The 18,180-nt window shown below is 33.4% G+C and overlaps 2 protein-coding genes across 6 annotated transcripts; one reads left to right on the top strand and one right to left on the bottom strand.

Annotated features, from left to right (window-relative positions):
• Positions 1-131: 131 nt before the first annotated feature.
• Positions 132-6,266, bottom strand: LOC108329487 (polypyrimidine tract-binding protein homolog 1). 3 transcript variants are annotated; one of them, XM_017563711.2, is made up of 10 exons: positions 5,786-6,266; positions 4,598-4,807; positions 3,511-3,573; positions 3,354-3,427; positions 3,151-3,246; positions 1,977-2,034; positions 1,799-1,903; positions 1,630-1,711; positions 1,061-1,173; positions 132-827 (listed from the first exon to the last, which is right to left on the bottom strand). In XM_017563711.2, exons 1-10 carry the CDS (start codon positions 5,966-5,968, stop codon positions 309-311), a joined length of 1,503 nt encoding a protein of 500 aa, XP_017419200.1. In that variant the 5' UTR covers positions 5,969-6,266; the 3' UTR covers positions 132-308. The 3 variants fall into 3 exon arrangements, 2 of the variants coding, with proteins under 2 accessions (XP_017419200.1, XP_052729034.1); XM_052873074.1 differs by having other exon boundaries at positions 1,108-1,173; XR_008247007.1 differs by having other exon boundaries at positions 688-827; positions 938-1,173.
• Positions 6,267-12,484: 6,218 nt separating this feature from the next.
• On the top strand, positions 12,485-17,873 carry LOC108329113 (KH domain-containing protein At4g18375). Of its 3 annotated transcripts, XR_008246803.1 has the most exons (8): positions 12,485-13,171; positions 13,844-14,260; positions 14,348-14,605; positions 14,702-14,965; positions 15,061-15,128; positions 15,276-15,341; positions 15,969-16,074; positions 17,541-17,873. XR_008246803.1 is itself a non-coding variant. In XM_052872441.1 (7 exons), the coding sequence occupies exons 1-6, from the start codon at positions 12,599-12,601 to the stop codon at positions 15,319-15,321; spliced, it is 1,626 nt and encodes a 541-aa protein (XP_052728401.1). In that variant the 5' UTR covers positions 12,485-12,598; the 3' UTR covers positions 15,322-15,341; positions 15,969-17,873. The 3 variants fall into 3 exon arrangements, 2 of the variants coding, with proteins under 2 accessions (XP_052728401.1, XP_017418635.1); XM_052872441.1 differs by having other exon boundaries at positions 15,969-17,873; XM_017563146.2 differs by lacking the exons at positions 15,969-16,074; positions 17,541-17,873 and adding an exon at positions 15,510-15,833.
• The last annotated feature ends 307 nt before the right edge of the window (positions 17,874-18,180 follow it).

The following is an 18,180-nucleotide window of genomic DNA, read 5'->3' as shown; positions in this document are numbered from 1 at the left end:
CAAAATCCACATGGTGAAGTATTGCGTCATTTGATTTTTGTTAGTTCTAAGTTACCTTAAGCAGAGAAAAATATTTTAACACCTCCAGTCCCAGTGAGTATTCAATGGAAGGCAAGAATTTCAAAAGAGGGTAAGAGATCAACTATTTCGGAGCTTTCTTCGCAAATTAAATTACATCATTCAAAAACAACGATGATGATGCTGATGAAGTTTCCAACCGAACAACAAATTTATCATACTATCATTCTTCTTCCCCCAAAACCATTTTCCTTTCATTCATGTGACAGTAAAACTGTAAAACTGGCTTTCTAAGCATAATAATGTTGACCAGGAGGTGAAGCACCATCAGGTCTTGCATTTGGCTGAGCCCCAGGCTGAACTAATCCTTGAGCCGCTTGGCTGGTCTGCATGATAGGTGAGGAACCAGGAACTGAATGTGGAGCACCACTGGGCTGTAAATTTACATTGGGTGGAACCCCAGACTGAGAGATTCCCATTGGATTTGCATTATGACCAATGGGGCTGCTTTGTGCAAGAGGTGAGGAAGCTGCGGGCATGGCTGCTGCTGGAGCATAAGATGGCATTGGAGGAACGGTACCTGTTTGTACAGGAAAAGTACCAGGTGCAGATATGTAACTAGGTCTAACCGCCTGGAGGGATGGATCCCATGATGGCACTTGGCCACCAGGAACTTGAGTGTGATAAGGAGGAGCACTGCCAGGGTACATGGGTGCAGCCTGTGGATTTTGCCAAGCGGTTGCAGGACCTTGGGCTGGTAGCAGACTAGGATCTGGCACAGTATAGTCTCTACTTTTGTCGCTGAAAGCCTACAACCAAAACGTATTATATAATATAACACTCAGAATTAGGATAATTATTCAACTGTCATCAACAAATTACTATAAAAGGTAGCTCAATCAAGTGTCAAGAAGCATACGTTTAAGAACCAAATCTCTTTCCGATCAAGTGTCCACATTGCTTCTAACGATATCTTTAATTTTCCCCCCTTTTTCATTTTTCCCACTCATGAACATTAACTCAAAAACACATATTTTTATACCTTTACATTGAGATCAGTATGACGAGAGTATGATAGATGAAGCTTACAATAGCCACCATCATATATGCAATGCCCCTCTAGAGCTTCTCTAGCAGCTGCTGCCGTTATGACATCTGCCAAAAAATGTACACCCACGATCAAGACAAAAAAAAAATGCTCATCATGATACAGGGGATGGGAGGGCTAGTATGTACTGCTACCCACCCACTTCCATTCCCTGAAATTACATTTAAACGCGTAGAATGTAACCAAACATTATCCAACATTCAACATTGGGTGGGGAAAATGAAAGAATTGATTAATGAAATAATAACAATAAAGAATGAGATATATAATACAATTAAAACAAACAGTCAAACAACAGGTGCATAAACACTGTATTCCTATTCCAAGGACTCTAATGTTCCCTTACCCAAAATCCACTACTGGCAAAGGAACCTCCCATTTACGCGGAAGCAGGTGTATAAATTTTAATATTTTACATGCATACACACACACACACATATATATATATATATATATATCACAATGTACTAGTGCAAGGAGTAAAAGTTGAATATGATTAATACCAGGGTACTGAATTAGTGCCTGAGTTTGACCATTCTTTTCAAATATAGCAATTTTCTGGACAGTTCCAAATGCAGAGAAGACCTGTAGAGATTGCCCTATGATGTTTAGACTGTAGAGTATAAATCACTTGAGAATTTGGAAGTTTTACAGAAAAGCACAAAATCTTACAGTATGGAGGACATCAACAGTAACAGCATACTGCATATTTTCAATGGAAGCCAAAAGCACATTGCTTTCAGGTTCTTTCCTCTTCCCATCTGGGCCTACAGCCGTCTGAAGAATATATGTTTGTCAGAGCATACAATAGTAAAAGCAGAATGTATTAAAGCATAACACAACAAAATACCTGTACCGTCCCTTCAATAGCAGTATAGTTAACGGGAAGCATAGGATTTGTGTAGTCCCTGAAATGTCATGGGGAAAATAATACTCGTTATTGACAGGAAGACTAGTAAGAAAATAGAAAATAGAAATTTAGCTGTGCACATAGAGAAAAAGTTATGCTTGAATCAATGCTTTAGAAACCAATTGTCAACATTAAACATAGTAATTTCGCTAGAGTCAGGAGGAAAGGAACCACAACGTTTCACTGGCAAAATTTTAATTGACAATAGTGGTAAACAAGCCTGTTAAATTTATGTGATACTATCGTGTTAAATAGACTAATAGAGGACACGCTAATTTCACAATACATGCTTATTGATTATTCATTTAACTATGACTCACTAACAATTTCTTGGAGTTTGAGTGTCACTATGTCAAATTGTTTTAACAGAAATGTTCGCCTGAAATTGAGAATATTATGTAAAAAAATAAATTCAATGATAGTGGTCACAAGATTTGGCAATTACAAACTTTCATTTCTTAAATTCTTCCTGATATCTAGATTGTGAGCAGGATTAGGAAATAATAATTCAAATTTTGTGCCCCAAGACAAACAAAAAACAATGATTTCAGCTAATATACAGATATTTTAGAAAGTAACACCTCATAGCCAGTTGATCTCAGATGTAAAACAAAACCACTGTTTTTTCAACTGAGAAACTAAAATTACACAAGTAGAAGCTGCTTCCACAACTATAATTATGACCCAGAGACACATTGCAAACTTCAGGGTAGCCTCCAGAGCAAAGATGAAAAACATATTAGATTGACGACAACCACAAATAATTAGTATTGAATTTTCAACACGATATAACAAAACCCACTAAAGAAAAACTTGCCAACACATTTCAATAACATAAGAACAATGGTCTCAATAACATTGACAGTAAATGCATCAAACAGTTGGAAAATGATCAAGAAAATTACTAAGTGGTCATGGCAAGTCAACTGTATCCTGACTACCAAGCTTCAGTAAGCCCTAGAGGATAAAAGCACACGTATCAATTAGCAAAATAGAGAACACCACAAAAATAACATGCAATAGTTTTCACAATTAACTTAAGTTCCTGAGTGGAAGACAGTGTTAAAACAACTAAACAATAATATATGATAATTGTCTTTACTTCAATCATTACCTGCTGCGATTTGATTGGAATTTGATATTCAGATCTTTATGTGCTGAGTATGAAATACGTAAATTACAAGAACCAACATGGGCTGGAAGTAGGTATCTACATACCAAAGCATAAGTGAATCAGCAAAATTATTACTTATCAAACTATAGCCAAATCAAAGATGGGTTTGAAGAATAAAAAGAAAACACACAAACACTACTTGCCTTGGTATGCTTCTTCCATCCAGTGCATCCCTAGCAGCAGAAGCAGTTTCAGCATCAGTGAACTGAATCAGAGCCTGCCATGGCATTAAACATTGTCAACACTAGAATTGAATCGGGAAGGGACATATTGAAGTAGAGCAAATGATAATTTACTAACCTGGAAACCTGCAGTCTTTTCAAATGTTGCGATTTTGTGAACAAAGCCAAATGCAGAAAACACCTGAATAAAGAATAAAGAACTAGTTCATACACCATATTATTTTCACCTTAATCATTATTTGGTTATTCATTAAATGGAAATGTTGGAAGATTATAGTTCAGCAGACAATCCAAAAAACCTTCAAAGATGTTACAATCAAGAGCAATGTCAGGAAGGAAAAATAAGTTCCAAACAGATAAGAAATAAGTGCAGAATGACACCTGTACTTATATGCGTGACGTTAGAAAGGTGTATGACGTACATGACAAATATTCCAAACTGTCTCCAACAAAAGTAACTAAATATGAGAGATCACCATCTGTGGTTCAACCGATTTTAGTAAAAATTGACATATGATTTAATCAGGATTCTGTCTAACTCTAAATAACAAGGGCAAAAGATAAAAGATAGTATTATTTAATGAAAAAAGAAGGAACTGTATAGGAATAAAAGGTATTCAAACTTTCTGAACACTACTTCATGCGAAAACTTTGCCCTCCCCAAAAGGAAAAGAAAAAGATGCAACTGTGAGAATGAAAGATTTACATAGGACTTCAATGCTTCCCACCGGATAAAGCAAAACAAAAAAATTAAGCAGAAATCAATTTAAACAATGTTTTCACATTTAAAACGATGATATGTAGTAAAAGGTACTGCAATGATCCCACTGGACATACCTTTTTCCTAAAGGTAGTGTGAACAGTGTCTCTGTTTTCAACAGGTTTTCAACTCAAAAACCTCGACCATCAAATTCAACTATAAGATTTTCCAAAGAAAAATAGTTTATGTCTATAGAAATTAAAGCACATTCAAAATACTCCTTCCACTTTTTTCTATATATCCCATCCCCCACTATTTAAACATTTCAAACTTCCTAAATTGGAAAAAAAAAATTACATGATCCAGAAAGAGATACATTTCTGTAAGCTAACCAAACATTGGGATTGTGATTTTTATTTCGCATCGTCTAATCAAACAAGAATATTGCAAAATCATACAAACAAAAGTGAACTGGAGAAATGAAATAAAACTCAGTCGCACTTACCAAATGGATAACATCAATGCTTACATCCCCAGCTTCCACACCTTCAATAGTTACCAGCAAGACATTTCCAGGAATATCTCCAGGACTTTTGTTGTTGACAATTTCATGTCTATTAGAATACTGAATGTAAACAGTTTTGCCACGAACCATAGCAGGTTCTGAAGATGAAGCATAATAGGAAACCATTGAAATGGCTTGATTTAGATCTACCTGGCATTTATACTTGAGAGTTCAGTAACCCGAGTAGGAATCATAAAAAAAAAGGAACAGCTATCACAACGTAAGAAAACTAAATACATCCTCGACCACTCAGCAGTCATTTAAAATACCAATTAAGATTCAAGAGAAACTAACAGATGAACACTATCGAAGAAAAGGAAGTTTAAAGTCCAGACAATTTTATTAAATGAAAATCTTAATATTTAGTTGCAATATAACATAGGTTCAGTCTAAAATAAGCAAGAAAGCTTCTAAAGAAGCTATCTCAAATAAAATATAATTGAACAGCCATAGTAGTACATGGAGTTAATTCAAGCAACAAGACTTTTGGCTCCACCTAGATACATCATGGGTGTTCCCAAGGGTATGAAGGTAATACCTCTACTATTAATCCTAACAAGCAGTACTATTTGGTCATCACTGGTATCCACAAAACCGACCTCTATGCTAAAAAACAGTATCATGAACATATTTTTTTCCTTTGTCATAAAAAATCTCTCCAAAATTTCACTCCTCGCAAAAATCGTTAACATCTTAACTCTTGGTGACATTATTAATGGTTTACTTTTTATTAGCCATCCAAACTTTTTGCCCAATCCACTATGATAGAACAGATTGGTCAAATTTATGCATGGACGACAGTGTATAAGTGGATGCAATTGCGATTGCCATTCCTAGGCTAATCGAAGCCGTAATTTTTTAAAATGTACATTAACCAACACATTTATTTCAGAAGTAAAACAAGTGAAAATGAGAAAAAAAATGGATATAAACGAAAGGCCTAATTCTGATATCCTAAGCAAAAGAATGAAATAAAGCACGATAGCAAACAAAAATCGAGGATTCTAAAAGCCAGAAACGGCTACACGGAGCTGAAGTTCACACGAATCAACAAACGCATGGCTTAAAACCCTAAAATTAAGGAACTATTGAAAACAGTAAGAGGAGAAAGAGGGGAGAGAGAGTTACGAATTCAACAAAAGCCTGGTTGCGATTGGCGCCGACATTGCACTTGGTGTTGACGATCTTACCAAAGGGCTTGCAGAGCTCTTTGAGCTCCTCCTCGGAGCATTCCCAGGGGAGGTTGCGAAGGTGCAGCACCTTCGAGGGGGTCTGAGTGTATCGGAACTGGTGCTGGCTCGAGGTTGACATCGCTTCCAGATTCCGATGGTGGAATCGCGATCGATGAAAGATGCAAGATGCAAGATGCAAGATGCTTGGTTAGGGTGAAATCGGAGCCACTCTTTAGCTTCGTCTGGTTTTGTAGAAAGTGAGGATATTTTTGCTATCACAATATGTGAAGAATTATCTGCGCTGCGATTGCGATTGTGATTGCGATGCCGTATTTAACCTCCTTAAATCAGACTTATTTAACTACCACCTTGTACAAAATCAAAGAAACAAAACATTTTTTCAAAGAAAATTAAAGAAAAAACTTATAAGACAAAAATTAATGTGTTATTCATTCATGAGAAAACTATAAAACATCACATGGATATGGTTGATGTCATTCTTTTATCTTACATTATCTTTATGATATGTGATACATTTGATAATATATAAATAATTAAAATAAACTTTGGTCAAAAAAAATATCCTCTAATATTAATATATATATATATATATATATTAAATTTCATTTCAGTTTCTATTTTATATATAATAATTTTGTATTTTATCATTCAAAATTGTCAGGGATGCTTTTTGTTATAAGTTATGTATACATATACATATTTATAGATGTCACTTTGTATCAATTTTTCATTAATAAACGTTTTCTTTCGTTTTCTTTCTTATATTATTTGCTATGATATTACAATCACAAATTTATTTCCTCGTAATGTTTTTCACTGATTTAAATTTTCAATTCATTTTCATCTATTTTTCATTCATTATTTTCTCACACTTTTAGTTAGCATTAAACTTGATAAGGATAATATGTTGATCTCACAACATTAAATGTTCACTATAGTCAATAGCCTCCAATTCTTGAAGTACATTGGTGGTTTGTGCACTCGTCCCAACTATCTTAGTTTTGAAGTATGGACTCACCACACCATCAACTCTCACTGTGTTCACTACAAACAACAATATAACCTCGTTGTGGCATGGCCTCTATCATCAATATATACAGCTTTTCTTACAAAAGTGGTAAGCTTAAATACTTATTGCAAGATTTGACAAAAAATGAAGATCTATCATGCTAGTCAGCCTAAAGCTAAAACCAAGAAACTTAAAACACAACTCAATAGTTCCAAAAAAGAACACTTCATACCTGTTTATCTTCTTGAAATAAAGAAAATTGTTGATTATGTTAGAAGTCTCATATCGATTAGAGATAAGGTCAAACTATAATATATAAGTGAGGTGCAAACCTCACCTTACAAGCTAATTTTGTGGGGTTAAGTTAGGCTTAAAGTCCACTTCTTAATATGGTATCAGAGTCATGGTTAGAGCCTATCCTAGCGATACTTCTTGTTTCTTGGGCAATTTTATTCCACTCGTTGTCGGGCCACTATCGGACCACCCAATTTATACTATCACGCTTAAGATGTCTATACCTCCGGGGGGGGGGGGGGGGGGGGGGGGGGGGGGGGGGGGTGTTGGAAGTCTCATATATATCGACTAGAGATAAGGCCAAATTATAATATATAAGTGAGGTGCAAACTTTACCTTACAAGCCGATTTTGCAAGGTTGAGTTATGCTTAAAGTTCACTTCTTAATAGATTCTCTATGTGATTGGTTCTTTCATTTCAAAGGAAGAACATATATAACGTATTCTTAATGGTTTGTCTAATGACTATAATGCATTTGTGACTTTCATTCTCTCTTGTCATGAGCCATGCATTATGGAAAAAAAATATAAGCTTTACTTATATATCAAGAAAAGTGGTTGGAAAAAAAATATAAACAACCTAAATCTACTTTGTAACTCAACGCCACCATTAGGTCTTGGAACAACAATTCTTTTGATAGATCACATGATCATAGACGTGCTTGTTTAAGACAATCTTATACTTGCGGACAATGCTCCTTTCAACCCAAACAATCATTTAAACAAAATTGGTCATCGTCACCGTCTCAATATCTCTCCAACAACCAACCTCAATGTTAAATTTGCTACAAACATGGTCAATTTGTTATCAATTATTGACAACGACTCAATTAAGGCTTTCATTCTCCCATGCAAACTCATAATACTCATGTTTTGTCTTCCAATATTGATATATGTTTCCAATTATTTACCATGTAGTGCCCCAACAATAGTCAAACCTGTAACCATTCATGTTGTTTTGCTCTTGTTGTCTTAAAGAAATGGTTAGTACATAACTTGATGTGAACAATGCTTTCTTAAATAGTGATCTCAATGAACTTGTATACATGCATCAACATTGGGCTTCTCATTTTCTTCTAAGCAAGTTTTTCGTCTCCATAAAGCTATTTATAGCCTAGAGCAAGCACCTCGTGCTTGGTATCACAAGCTCATGAGCACTTTAATTCAATTGGGTTTTAAAATCAATACCTTTTGTCCCTCTTTGTTTATAAATACCATCCACACTACTTTTGTGTTTGTTTTTATATAAGTTGATGATATTTTAATTACACGTTCTTCACCCTGTAGTCATAAAAAGTCCTTATCTCAACGCTTAATCAAACATTCGCACTTAAAGACCTTGACAAACTACATTACTTTCCTGACATTAAAGCTCATTGGAAATCTTATTGCTCTGTTCTTTTCACTCGGAATTAATATGTTCAACAACTCTTACAAAAGGCTAACATGGCGTCAGATTATAAGCGCCCTTCAATATTTAACTTTCACTCATTCTAACATCACGTATGTTATCAACAAAGTCGTACAATATATGCATAATTATCAACTTCATCACTAGAAGGTGGTTAAAAGGATGCTAACTTATATTGTTGGTATTAGTTATTATGATTTCAGTAACACTGATTGGAATCTGATACCGATGATCTCTAATAAGCTACTGCCTACTACATATATCTTAGTGATAATATTATCTCTTGGTTGTCCAAAATGAAACACACGATATCTAAAAACAACATCGAGGCTAAGTCCAAAAGCATTGCTAATCTTTACTTCATGAGCTTACTCTTCAAACTTCTATTCCAATAGTTTACTTTAATAATCTTGATTTTGTTCTTCTTACTACTAACATCGTAATGCACTCAAAAATCAAACATTTTGCTCTTAATGTTCGCTATGCTCATGATCTGGTTCAAAAACGCTATCTTTTCATTTATCATATTTCAACTTGCATTTAATTCACTGATGCATTTACCAAACCAAATTTTAACTTTTTGTTTATGCTTTTAAAAAATGAACTTAGGGATTTTGCCTTGCAATCCCACCTAGAGTTTAAGGAGGTGTGTTAGGAAGTTCGGTATGTTTTTTTATTTATGCATACCTTTTTTATATAAAATGTTTGTACTATTTTATATCATTTTTTTCATTAATAAACACTTTCTTCCTTTATACCTTCTTCCTCGTTTGTTGCCTCAACAAAAACAAATAAAATGTATAAACTTATATCTCACATACATTATTAATGTTATTTTAAAAGATTTATTTTCATAATTTATTGTAATTAATGAAACTAAAAATTATTAAAAAATGTTAATATATATATATATATATATATGTTTATTTATTTATAATTTATTATAATAAATACTTCAAATTTGAATTAGATTTATCAATGAGAAATATTGATATACTTCTCTGTATATGTAGATTGGATCACCTCAACCACGTTAATTTTAAATAAGTTAAATATGTTTTTGTCCCTTAACTTTAAGTAAAAATTGAAATTAGCTTATATTTAAAACTTTAATCTAATTTAGTCTCTCAACTTTAAAATGTGAATTTAGTTATTTTAACCAATTTATTTTAAGTTTATTTGACGTTTCAAAGACGTTTATCTACTAACATGGAAGAAAAATTGTATCAAAATGTTATCATGAAATATTCTCAACTAACATTGAAAAAAAACAAAATAAACAATTCAAATACTATCATGAAATATTTTTGAAACGTCAAATAAAATTAATCAAATTTGATTTAAAGAATTAAATTCAAACAATTTTAAAGAAAAAATACTAAATTAGTTCAAAATTTCGAAGAAGAATTAATTTCAATTTTCACTTAAAAGACCACAATTATATTTAACCTAATTATTGATTTGACTCAAATATTTTATAGTATGAAAATAGTAAAATATATTTTTAACTCTTTACTCTTTCAATAAAAATAATTATGTACTCATTGTTTTTAGTGTTTCGTAGAAATATTGTTAGAAATGTAATTTTAAGAAACTAAGCAGACCATGATTAAGAAACGAATATAGAAAACTAAAAAAATATTGTTTTAAAGCAGAGAGAGTGGTATTTACTCCATGTCTCAAAAGTATAAGACATTTGTAATTATTTTATATTCATTAGATAATTAGTTGGTAATATTAAATTTATCTATAATTGAAATACTTTATAAAATTATTTTAAATAGTTAATTATCAGATAATAATAGTAGTGTATTTTTATTTTTAAAAATTAAATATTTAATTATTCATTTTTAGCAGGAAAAATAAAACAGTAACTCATAAAACTTAGTATTTAAGGCTAAAATAATCAAAAACATAAAAGGAAACTAATGGAAAAAATAATAAAAATTAGTCTAAAAAAGTTATTTATATTTAGAATTGGAAAGAGTAAATTTGAATATCATTTATTGAAATTAAAATAACATGTTTTTTGTTTTTTAATATAATTGTAACAACTAACATTTATTATTTACTAATTTAACTAATGCTATTTTTTTTTACTTAAAATGAATTTAATTTGGTTTACAAATTATAAAAACTCACGTTTTAAAAATAAAAGATTTAGTTGAGTTTGATTTTAATTTTTATTAGATTTATTTTTTGTTTTATTCAACGTTAATTTTTTTTATGTTTTTTTATTTGAGTTTGTATAATTTATTTATTTTATTAACTGAGAGGTGTAATTATTATCTTGTTATCAATTTTTTTTTATAAACGTATTGGTTGATAAGGAACTATTAGAGTCATCTAGATAATTACAACAATAATTCCTTGATTTTTGTAGAAGATAGCATGAATGCCATTTATTGTTTTACATCAATGTAATATTATTTTATATTGACTTTAAAATCTTACGCTTTTAAAGTAAGCATAAATAAGAAGATAGGATAACAAATCACTCAGAAAAAAATTAAATGACAAATACTTATAATTAAAGATATACGAAAATTTAAATATTTAATAATTTAAAATAATTTAATTGAAAATATTTAATATTAATTAAGAAAAAAAAGAATTTGAAGGAAAATGATTCATATTAATTTACTCACAAAAATGACAAAATCTACATCAATATTGCTTAGTGATTAAATTGCATTATAATGATAAAAAAATTATGAAAAATTTGGGTGCTTTTGGGCCAAGGCTACAAGCAATTAGTGGGCTGGACTGGCAACAGAATGTTAAGCCCACGTTGATGAGATTAAGTGTTTTACACGTTAAAATGACATTAAATAAAATAACACGTAAACTAGAACCTATTTATCATATATGAATAAATCACTGACAATGTCACCAACGAAATAAACTTCTAGTTACCTAGAAAGACGGGAACAATCTACTTAGAGATATATTTTAATTTCTTTAGAGATTAATATTCATCTTTTTATTATTTAAATTAAACATACTATTAATCAGTAGACTCAATCACACGCACACATATATATAAAATTTAAGCTTTCCACAAATAACAGAATATCTATTTAAGTTTTTTTTCCTTTTTATAAAGATAAAAAAGTTCAAGTCTGATAAATGTATAGAATTATTATTATTATTATTCACAGCATCTGTGGATTTTAAAAAAATAGTTTTTAATCAATGATTCTAATTATGTTTTAAAAAAATAATCACTTATTATTGTATGCAATATATTTTCATTACCTTATTTAAAATTGAAAAGTAAATTTATACGTTTTAACTTCGCAACGTACCATTCAGCAGTTTAATAGATGTTAATTTTGATTATCATGAAGCCGTTTTGGGTGTAGTTTTATTATATCTTGAATATATTGGCCAAGGAGGAAAGGAATCAAAGTGTTTCTAAATGTTATTTTCAATTTAATTCACCCACGGATTTTATTTTAGTTTTTGCCGTATAATTTGTTATGATACGATTCTCTTGTTATAAATTTAGATTTTCATTAAGTGATTGACACGATCACATAAACTGAGACTTTTAGGAGATAGGAAATTGCAAAAAATAATTTATTATTGATCTAGATTTTTTTTACCTCGTAATAATGCAAAAATCCTCCATGGATATTTTAAAGTTTTAAATAACAATTTTTATCTTATAATTTTTTTTATGAATTCGATTTTTTATTAAATTTTTTAATCTAAAATAAAAAATAAAAATATATAAAAAATGTATTGCTCCAAATTTGAAAGATAAAATATTTAAATATTTGAAATAAAGGATTAATTTAGCATAATATACGTCGAAAAATAAAAATATATAAAGTACATACATAATAAATAAAAAATAAATAAATAGGGGAATCAATTGAAGGTGTCAAAGAATCTATCATATAAAAATATAAAACGACTCTGAAACAAATCTCGAACCCTAGCGTGCACGACCACTCTTCTTTTCCTCTCTATCTAAAGAAACCGTACGTAACCGTGGGCGATAGCACAACACAGTTCCCACTCTCTGCGATGACCGGTCAACGTAGTTCTTACGGCAAACGCTCCCACTCTCACTCCGATTCCGACGCCGGTTCCAAGAACAAGCGCCGGAATCCAGCCGCCGATGAATCGTCTCTTATCACAGCCGAAGACACCGTCTTCCGCTACCTCTGCCCCGTCCGCAAGATCGGAAGCGTCATAGGACGCGGCGGTGACATCGTCAAGCAGCTCCGCGCCGACACCAGGGCCAAGATCCGCATCGGTGATGCGCTTCCCGGTTGCGACGAGCGCGTCGTTACTATCCACAGTTCCTCCGAGGAGACCAACAGAATTGACGACACTAGTGATCTTGTTTCGCCTGCTCAGGACGCGCTGTTTCGGGTTCACCAGCGCGTGATAGCTGAGGACGCACGTGACGACGAGGATGAGGAGAGGAACCATGTCACTGCGAAGCTTCTCGTGCCATCCGATCAGATCGGATGCGTGATCGGAAAAGGCGGCCAGATTGTGCAGAATATCCGGAGCGAAACCGGCGCGCAGATTCGGATCCTTAAAGATGATCGATTGCCTCCCTGTGCGCTGAGCTCTGATGAACTTGTTCAGGTGAATTTGTTAATTCCTTGGTTTATTTTTTATCTGAGTAAAAATAAAGTTGATTTTTTGTTTATATTGGAATTTGGTAAGCGAGAAGTTGAGAAATTTTAAGTCTGTACGACTGATACTGTATGTTGAAGGTTTGGTAAGGCGAGTGGAGAGACGATTGGATGGTCAGCTAGATTTAATTTCCAAATAGGAATACTATTTAACTTAATACAATTGAAAAAGTCTGCTGGGAAGGTTGTAAATTGCTGTCGCGGTTTCGACGATATCCTTTACATTGTACGAATATCTTTTGGCGAAAATCTCAGTTACAGTTTTTTAAAACTTTGTCTGCAACCAATCAAGATTTATTTTGTCTGCAATGTCAATTTTTAATTTTCTTTCTGTGACTGGATTGAGATCACAATGGCATCCGTATCATTTTGTCCATTATACCTACAACGTTAAGGATCACGGTAAATGATTGCAATTGCAATTTAAACTTGGTTAGGCAATCTGTTGTAAAGCTGGATCAGCGGATAACAGAAAGTTATGTTACCTAACTCTTGGAGTAGTTTGCACATTAGATAGGGCTTCACAAGAATACTATGATCCGCCCATGCACATTGAATCGAAAATTTTGCTTAGAAATGTAATGGAATGATTTAAGCTGATTTATTTGCTATAAAAATGCAGATTTCGGGTGAGGGTGCGGTTGTGAAGAAGGCTTTGTTTCAAATTGCAGCTCAGATCCGTGATAATCCTTCACGGTCTCAGCACCTGCTTGCTTCTGCAGTTCCTGGTGGGTATGCAGCTGGTGGTCCTGGTGCAGGGGCTCCCATTGTTGGAGTGGCTCCTTTTGTGGGTGCTTATGGAGGATATAAAGGAGATGCTAGTGACTGGTCACGGTCTCTGTATCCTGCCCAAAGGGATGAAGCGTCTATGAGAGAGTTTACTGTACGGTTTGTTTGTCCCACTGGCAACATTGGTGGTGTGATAGGAAAAGGTGGTGCCATAATAAATCAAATCAGGCAGGATTCTGGGGCTACCATCAAAGTTGATAGTTCAGTGACGGAAGGAGATGACTGCTTGATAATCATTTCGACTAAAGAGGTGAGATATAGATATTATAAAGTGTGGTATGGAACTATGAATACTTGATTTTTGCAGTATGATGGTTTTTTAATTGTGATAATGCAGTTCTTTGAGGATTCTTTCTCTCCAACAATAGAAGCTGCTGTGCGATTGCTGCCCCGCTGCAGCGAGAAAGTAGAGAGAGATTCAGGGATTGTTTCTTTCACCACCCGTCTTCTTGTGCCAACGTCAAGAATTGGTTGCCTTATTGGTAAAGGAGGGACAATCGTAACTGAAATGAGAAGGCTTACAAAAGCAAACATTCGCATCCTTTCAAAGGAAAATCTTCCAAAAATTGCATCTGATGATGATGAAATGGTGCAAGTAAGGGCATTATTGTTAATTTGACTAGTAATATTGTTTTCTGTGTGGTCAAAAGTTGCAAGGCCCTATAATTCTGACTGTTTTTTTTTTTGCTAGATTTCAGGAGACCTTGATGTTGCCAAGGATGCTCTTGTGCAGGCACTCACACGGCTGAGGGCAAATCTTTTTGATAAGGAGCGTGCTGTCTCAGGATTCCTTCCAGTGCTTCCATATCTTCCATCTTCTGTTGATGGATCAGACGGCTTGAACTATGACAGTAGAGATGGTAAACGGCATGGACGTGGTGCATATTCTGGTGGCTATGGAGGTTCAAGTGATTTGGCATCTGGTGATGGTTATGGAAGCTATGGAAGTTCACAGGTTATTTTTTACATATTCATACGTGAAATTTATTGTGAATTAGCTTTTCCAGTTCTTCTGTTATTTCTTAATTTGTTGATTTCATATATCTGTAGCTTGGTAGTGGTGGTGGTGCTTATGGAGCTTATGGAAGTTATTCTTTGGGACGGACTAGTGGCTATGGGTAACTAATTAAGTTCTTTTATGTTCCTCATATCATTATTATTTTTAAGTCTTCCCCGGTCCTTGTTGAGTGAAAGCTACTCTCACTGATTAATATTCAGTGTTCCTAAACTCATCATCAATACTGATATTAAGCATCTATTGTCAGGTCTTCTCAGAATGGTTCTTCTCGGAGGAGAAACCATGCTTACTAAAACTTGATGGGTCCCTGCAGGTATATTACAGGTTTCATTATTTTTTGTTTTTTATCTGGCAACTTCTTATAATATAGGTCATTCACATTAGTATGTAACAGATTGATATCTTAACCTGTCCAGTGTACCATTTAGAATTCTGATGCTCTTATTTTCCCTTTGTTGCCTCTCCCTTCCCATCCAAACAGCTGTGTCCTGTGAAGCCTGATGCCTACTGCCTAAACCGGAAGACCAGATGAACCAAGGTTTCACAAACTCATGGCCCACCTTGACACCTCTACCTAGAGGACCAAATATGTGAAGACTAGTGAAACTGGCCAAGTCCATTTTACCTTATTTCACAAGCTTGATAACTAATGCTACCCCAAGAACCTATATAGAGCTGGCTTGCCTTTTCAGCTGCTTTTCAATTCATGTTCAGTTATCTTTAGATTTAAAGCACCTTGTAGCTATCATCCGTTGATAGTTGTATACCTATATTGCTAATTTGTTATATTATTGGGTTTTGTTTTCCTGATAGTTCACTATTACTTGCACAATGCACTTTTGTAGTTATTTGAACTAAATTTATGTTGATTCCTGGTTAAAGTTGACCCCGGTGTTTATGCATCAAAATTTGGTAGAGCTTGTGTCTGTCTGTATTGCAGGTATCAATATCTTCCTGACATAAGCAAGAGGCTGTGCTGCAATTTTTGACTTTGATAATTCATATTTATGGAATTAGTTCAGTACTTCAGATATGATGAATTAGAGGTATGATATCTGTTTTATATATGAAGTTGATTGTAGCATTGAAGCTTAGTGCTTTCTTGGCTAAGGTAATGTGCATTTGGAGTTATGCAAATTCTTTCACGATTGAGAAATAGATTAATATCTTGTTTGTTGTCTTTTCTCCGCAAGGCCAATATAGTGCAAGGCCAATATAGTACAAGGCCAATATAGTACATGGCCGGTCGTTGTTGTAATTTCTAGTTCCTGTCATAATTTCGGCTTAATTGTAATTCTTTTTCGCGGAGAAGTTATTGCCTCGACTTCTTGGGGTTTTCCTACCAAAACCAGTTTATTTGATGTGTAGCCCATTAGATTACTTACACAAGTATTTAGTCTGTCCTATGATTCTATTTAGAGACGTGTCTTCTTTACTGAGGGTAGAGGTTCCAGTTGGTGTCAATTGAAAAACTACGTACCTCAATGGGACATTTGCCCCCTGTCATTGATTTTTTTATGTCAGCAAAAAACAGAACTTGTTTTACCTCTTAGGCATTTGCATTTGCCCTCTCGTCACAGAAATAGATGATAGACCTTCAACAAAAGAAACATAGTTTTTTGGATCTTTAAAGTAGGCTTTATGTGATTATGGTCGAGTAATTGCTATATAGTCATGGTTGGGATCGTGGGATTCGAACTGTTACATGGGAAATCTGTATTCAGAATTGAGAATTGAAATTTATCCTGAATCAGAAAATTAACGATTAACTGATTAAAATTATTGTAAATATAAATATCTAATCCGAAATAAAACTGAGATTTAGTATTTTTGAAAAAGAACTATTTTTTTTCCTATTTCTACCATTTTACATTACTGAAAAATATATTAAATGGTATAATTATGGTATCATATTAGAAAACATTATTAGGGAGGCTTATTTTAAAAGTTGATGTCAGATGAGAGAAAATATTACTGATGTATCTTTTTTAGTCCTTTATCTTACAATCCATGCTTGTCTTTAGTTTTACTTTCCAACCTAAGTATAAATTGAACCTAAGAAAGCGTTTTTATAGTGAAGTAAAAAATAAATTAAAACCATTAAGATAGGAAGTGAGAAAAATGCTAGCTTGCTAGTGTACGATTTTGGAATTCACTAAATGGTTACTTGAGATCGTTAATTTATTGGTGAAAGCTTGGTTCATTCTAGATGGATTATGGTTAGCCATATATATGTTGCGTATAGAACGATTGGCTACTTTCTTAAAGATATTTGGTAATGAATTTGGAAAATTGAAGGTGAAAAAACAGTTCTGAAGGCCAATTTAGGCATTTAAATTGTTTTTACAGCCTGTGGAACACGCAGGCTATTTTGGTCCATTTGCAGTAAGTGTTTGATGATCCTCGTGGGAAATTGAAATGGAATTGTGGTATGTATAGTTTTTCTTTCCAACCCTTATTCTCTGGAACTTAATTGAATCAGGGGAATCACTTATGCTACTCATTTTGTCAGGTCATTTCAACTATGGAACAGGTAAGCCTGGCTTAAGGTTATATACAATGCTCGGTCGTGCCAGCAGCAAATGTGCTTTTCTGTGAGTTGGGAATTCACAAACCTAAAAGTTATGAATTTTCTAAATCCTGTGATATTTTAAATTTTGATGGTGATGGATTGCTTTGAAAAATTAGTATAGAGAAAATCTGATGCCCCTCATTACCGAAGCTTGAGTTATAGCTTTAGCATCTTCTTTATGATTCTGTTCTCATCGCTTTTCTTCCTTTTCCGGATAGCTTGTTAAACGAATTGGCAAATCAGTGTATGAAAAAAGGTGTTTGTAAAGGATAAGTTAGATGGGATCTTTTTGAACATTTATCATTTTTTATTAGCAGATCTGATGGTTTACCTAAACGAGGCTGATGGAAAAAAGATGATTGCAAGGGCTTGACACAATGTTGTGTGAACCATTCTTCTGCTATACCTTACATTCTTCACTGCAAGTAACACGACTTAGAATTATATATTTCAGCTGTTGCTTAGATTGAATCAAAATAATTGAACACAAGATTGGAGTAGAAAGAAATAAGGGATTGAAGCAAAGAAAAGTATTTTTTATTTTTTTATTTAATATTCTTTTTTATTTTGTTATTATTTC

This window comes from Vigna angularis, chromosome 2 (assembly GCF_016808095.1).
Source record: "Vigna angularis cultivar LongXiaoDou No.4 chromosome 2, ASM1680809v1, whole genome shotgun sequence".
NCBI classification, from domain to species: Eukaryota; Viridiplantae; Streptophyta; class Magnoliopsida; order Fabales; family Fabaceae; genus Vigna; species Vigna angularis.
Note: the sequence above shows the minus strand (reverse complement) of the source record. Positions and strands in the feature narration are given on the sequence as shown.

Bases quoted from the DNA above. Each gene is read 5' to 3' on its own strand.
- LOC108329487 (XM_017563711.2), bottom strand. From the start codon at position 5,968: ATGTCAACCTCGAGCCAGCACCAGTTCCGATACACTCAGACCCCCTCG. The intron at 1,904-1,976 runs GTATTTTGTTGT...TATATTCTTCAG, and splicing joins CTATTGAAGGGACGGTACAG to ACGGCTGTAGGCCCAGATGG. The intron at 1,712-1,798 runs GTAAGATTTTGT...CAATCTCTACAG, and splicing joins CTGTTGATGTCCTCCATACT to GTCTTCTCTGCATTTGGAAC.
- LOC108329113 (XM_052872441.1), top strand. From the start codon at position 12,599: ATGACCGGTCAACGTAGTTCTTACGGCAAACGCTCCCACTCTCACTCC. The intron at 14,966-15,060 runs GTTATTTTTTAC...ATATATCTGTAG, and splicing joins GAAGCTATGGAAGTTCACAG to CTTGGTAGTGGTGGTGGTGC. The intron at 15,129-15,275 runs GTAACTAATTAA...ATCTATTGTCAG, and splicing joins GGACGGACTAGTGGCTATGG to GTCTTCTCAGAATGGTTCTT.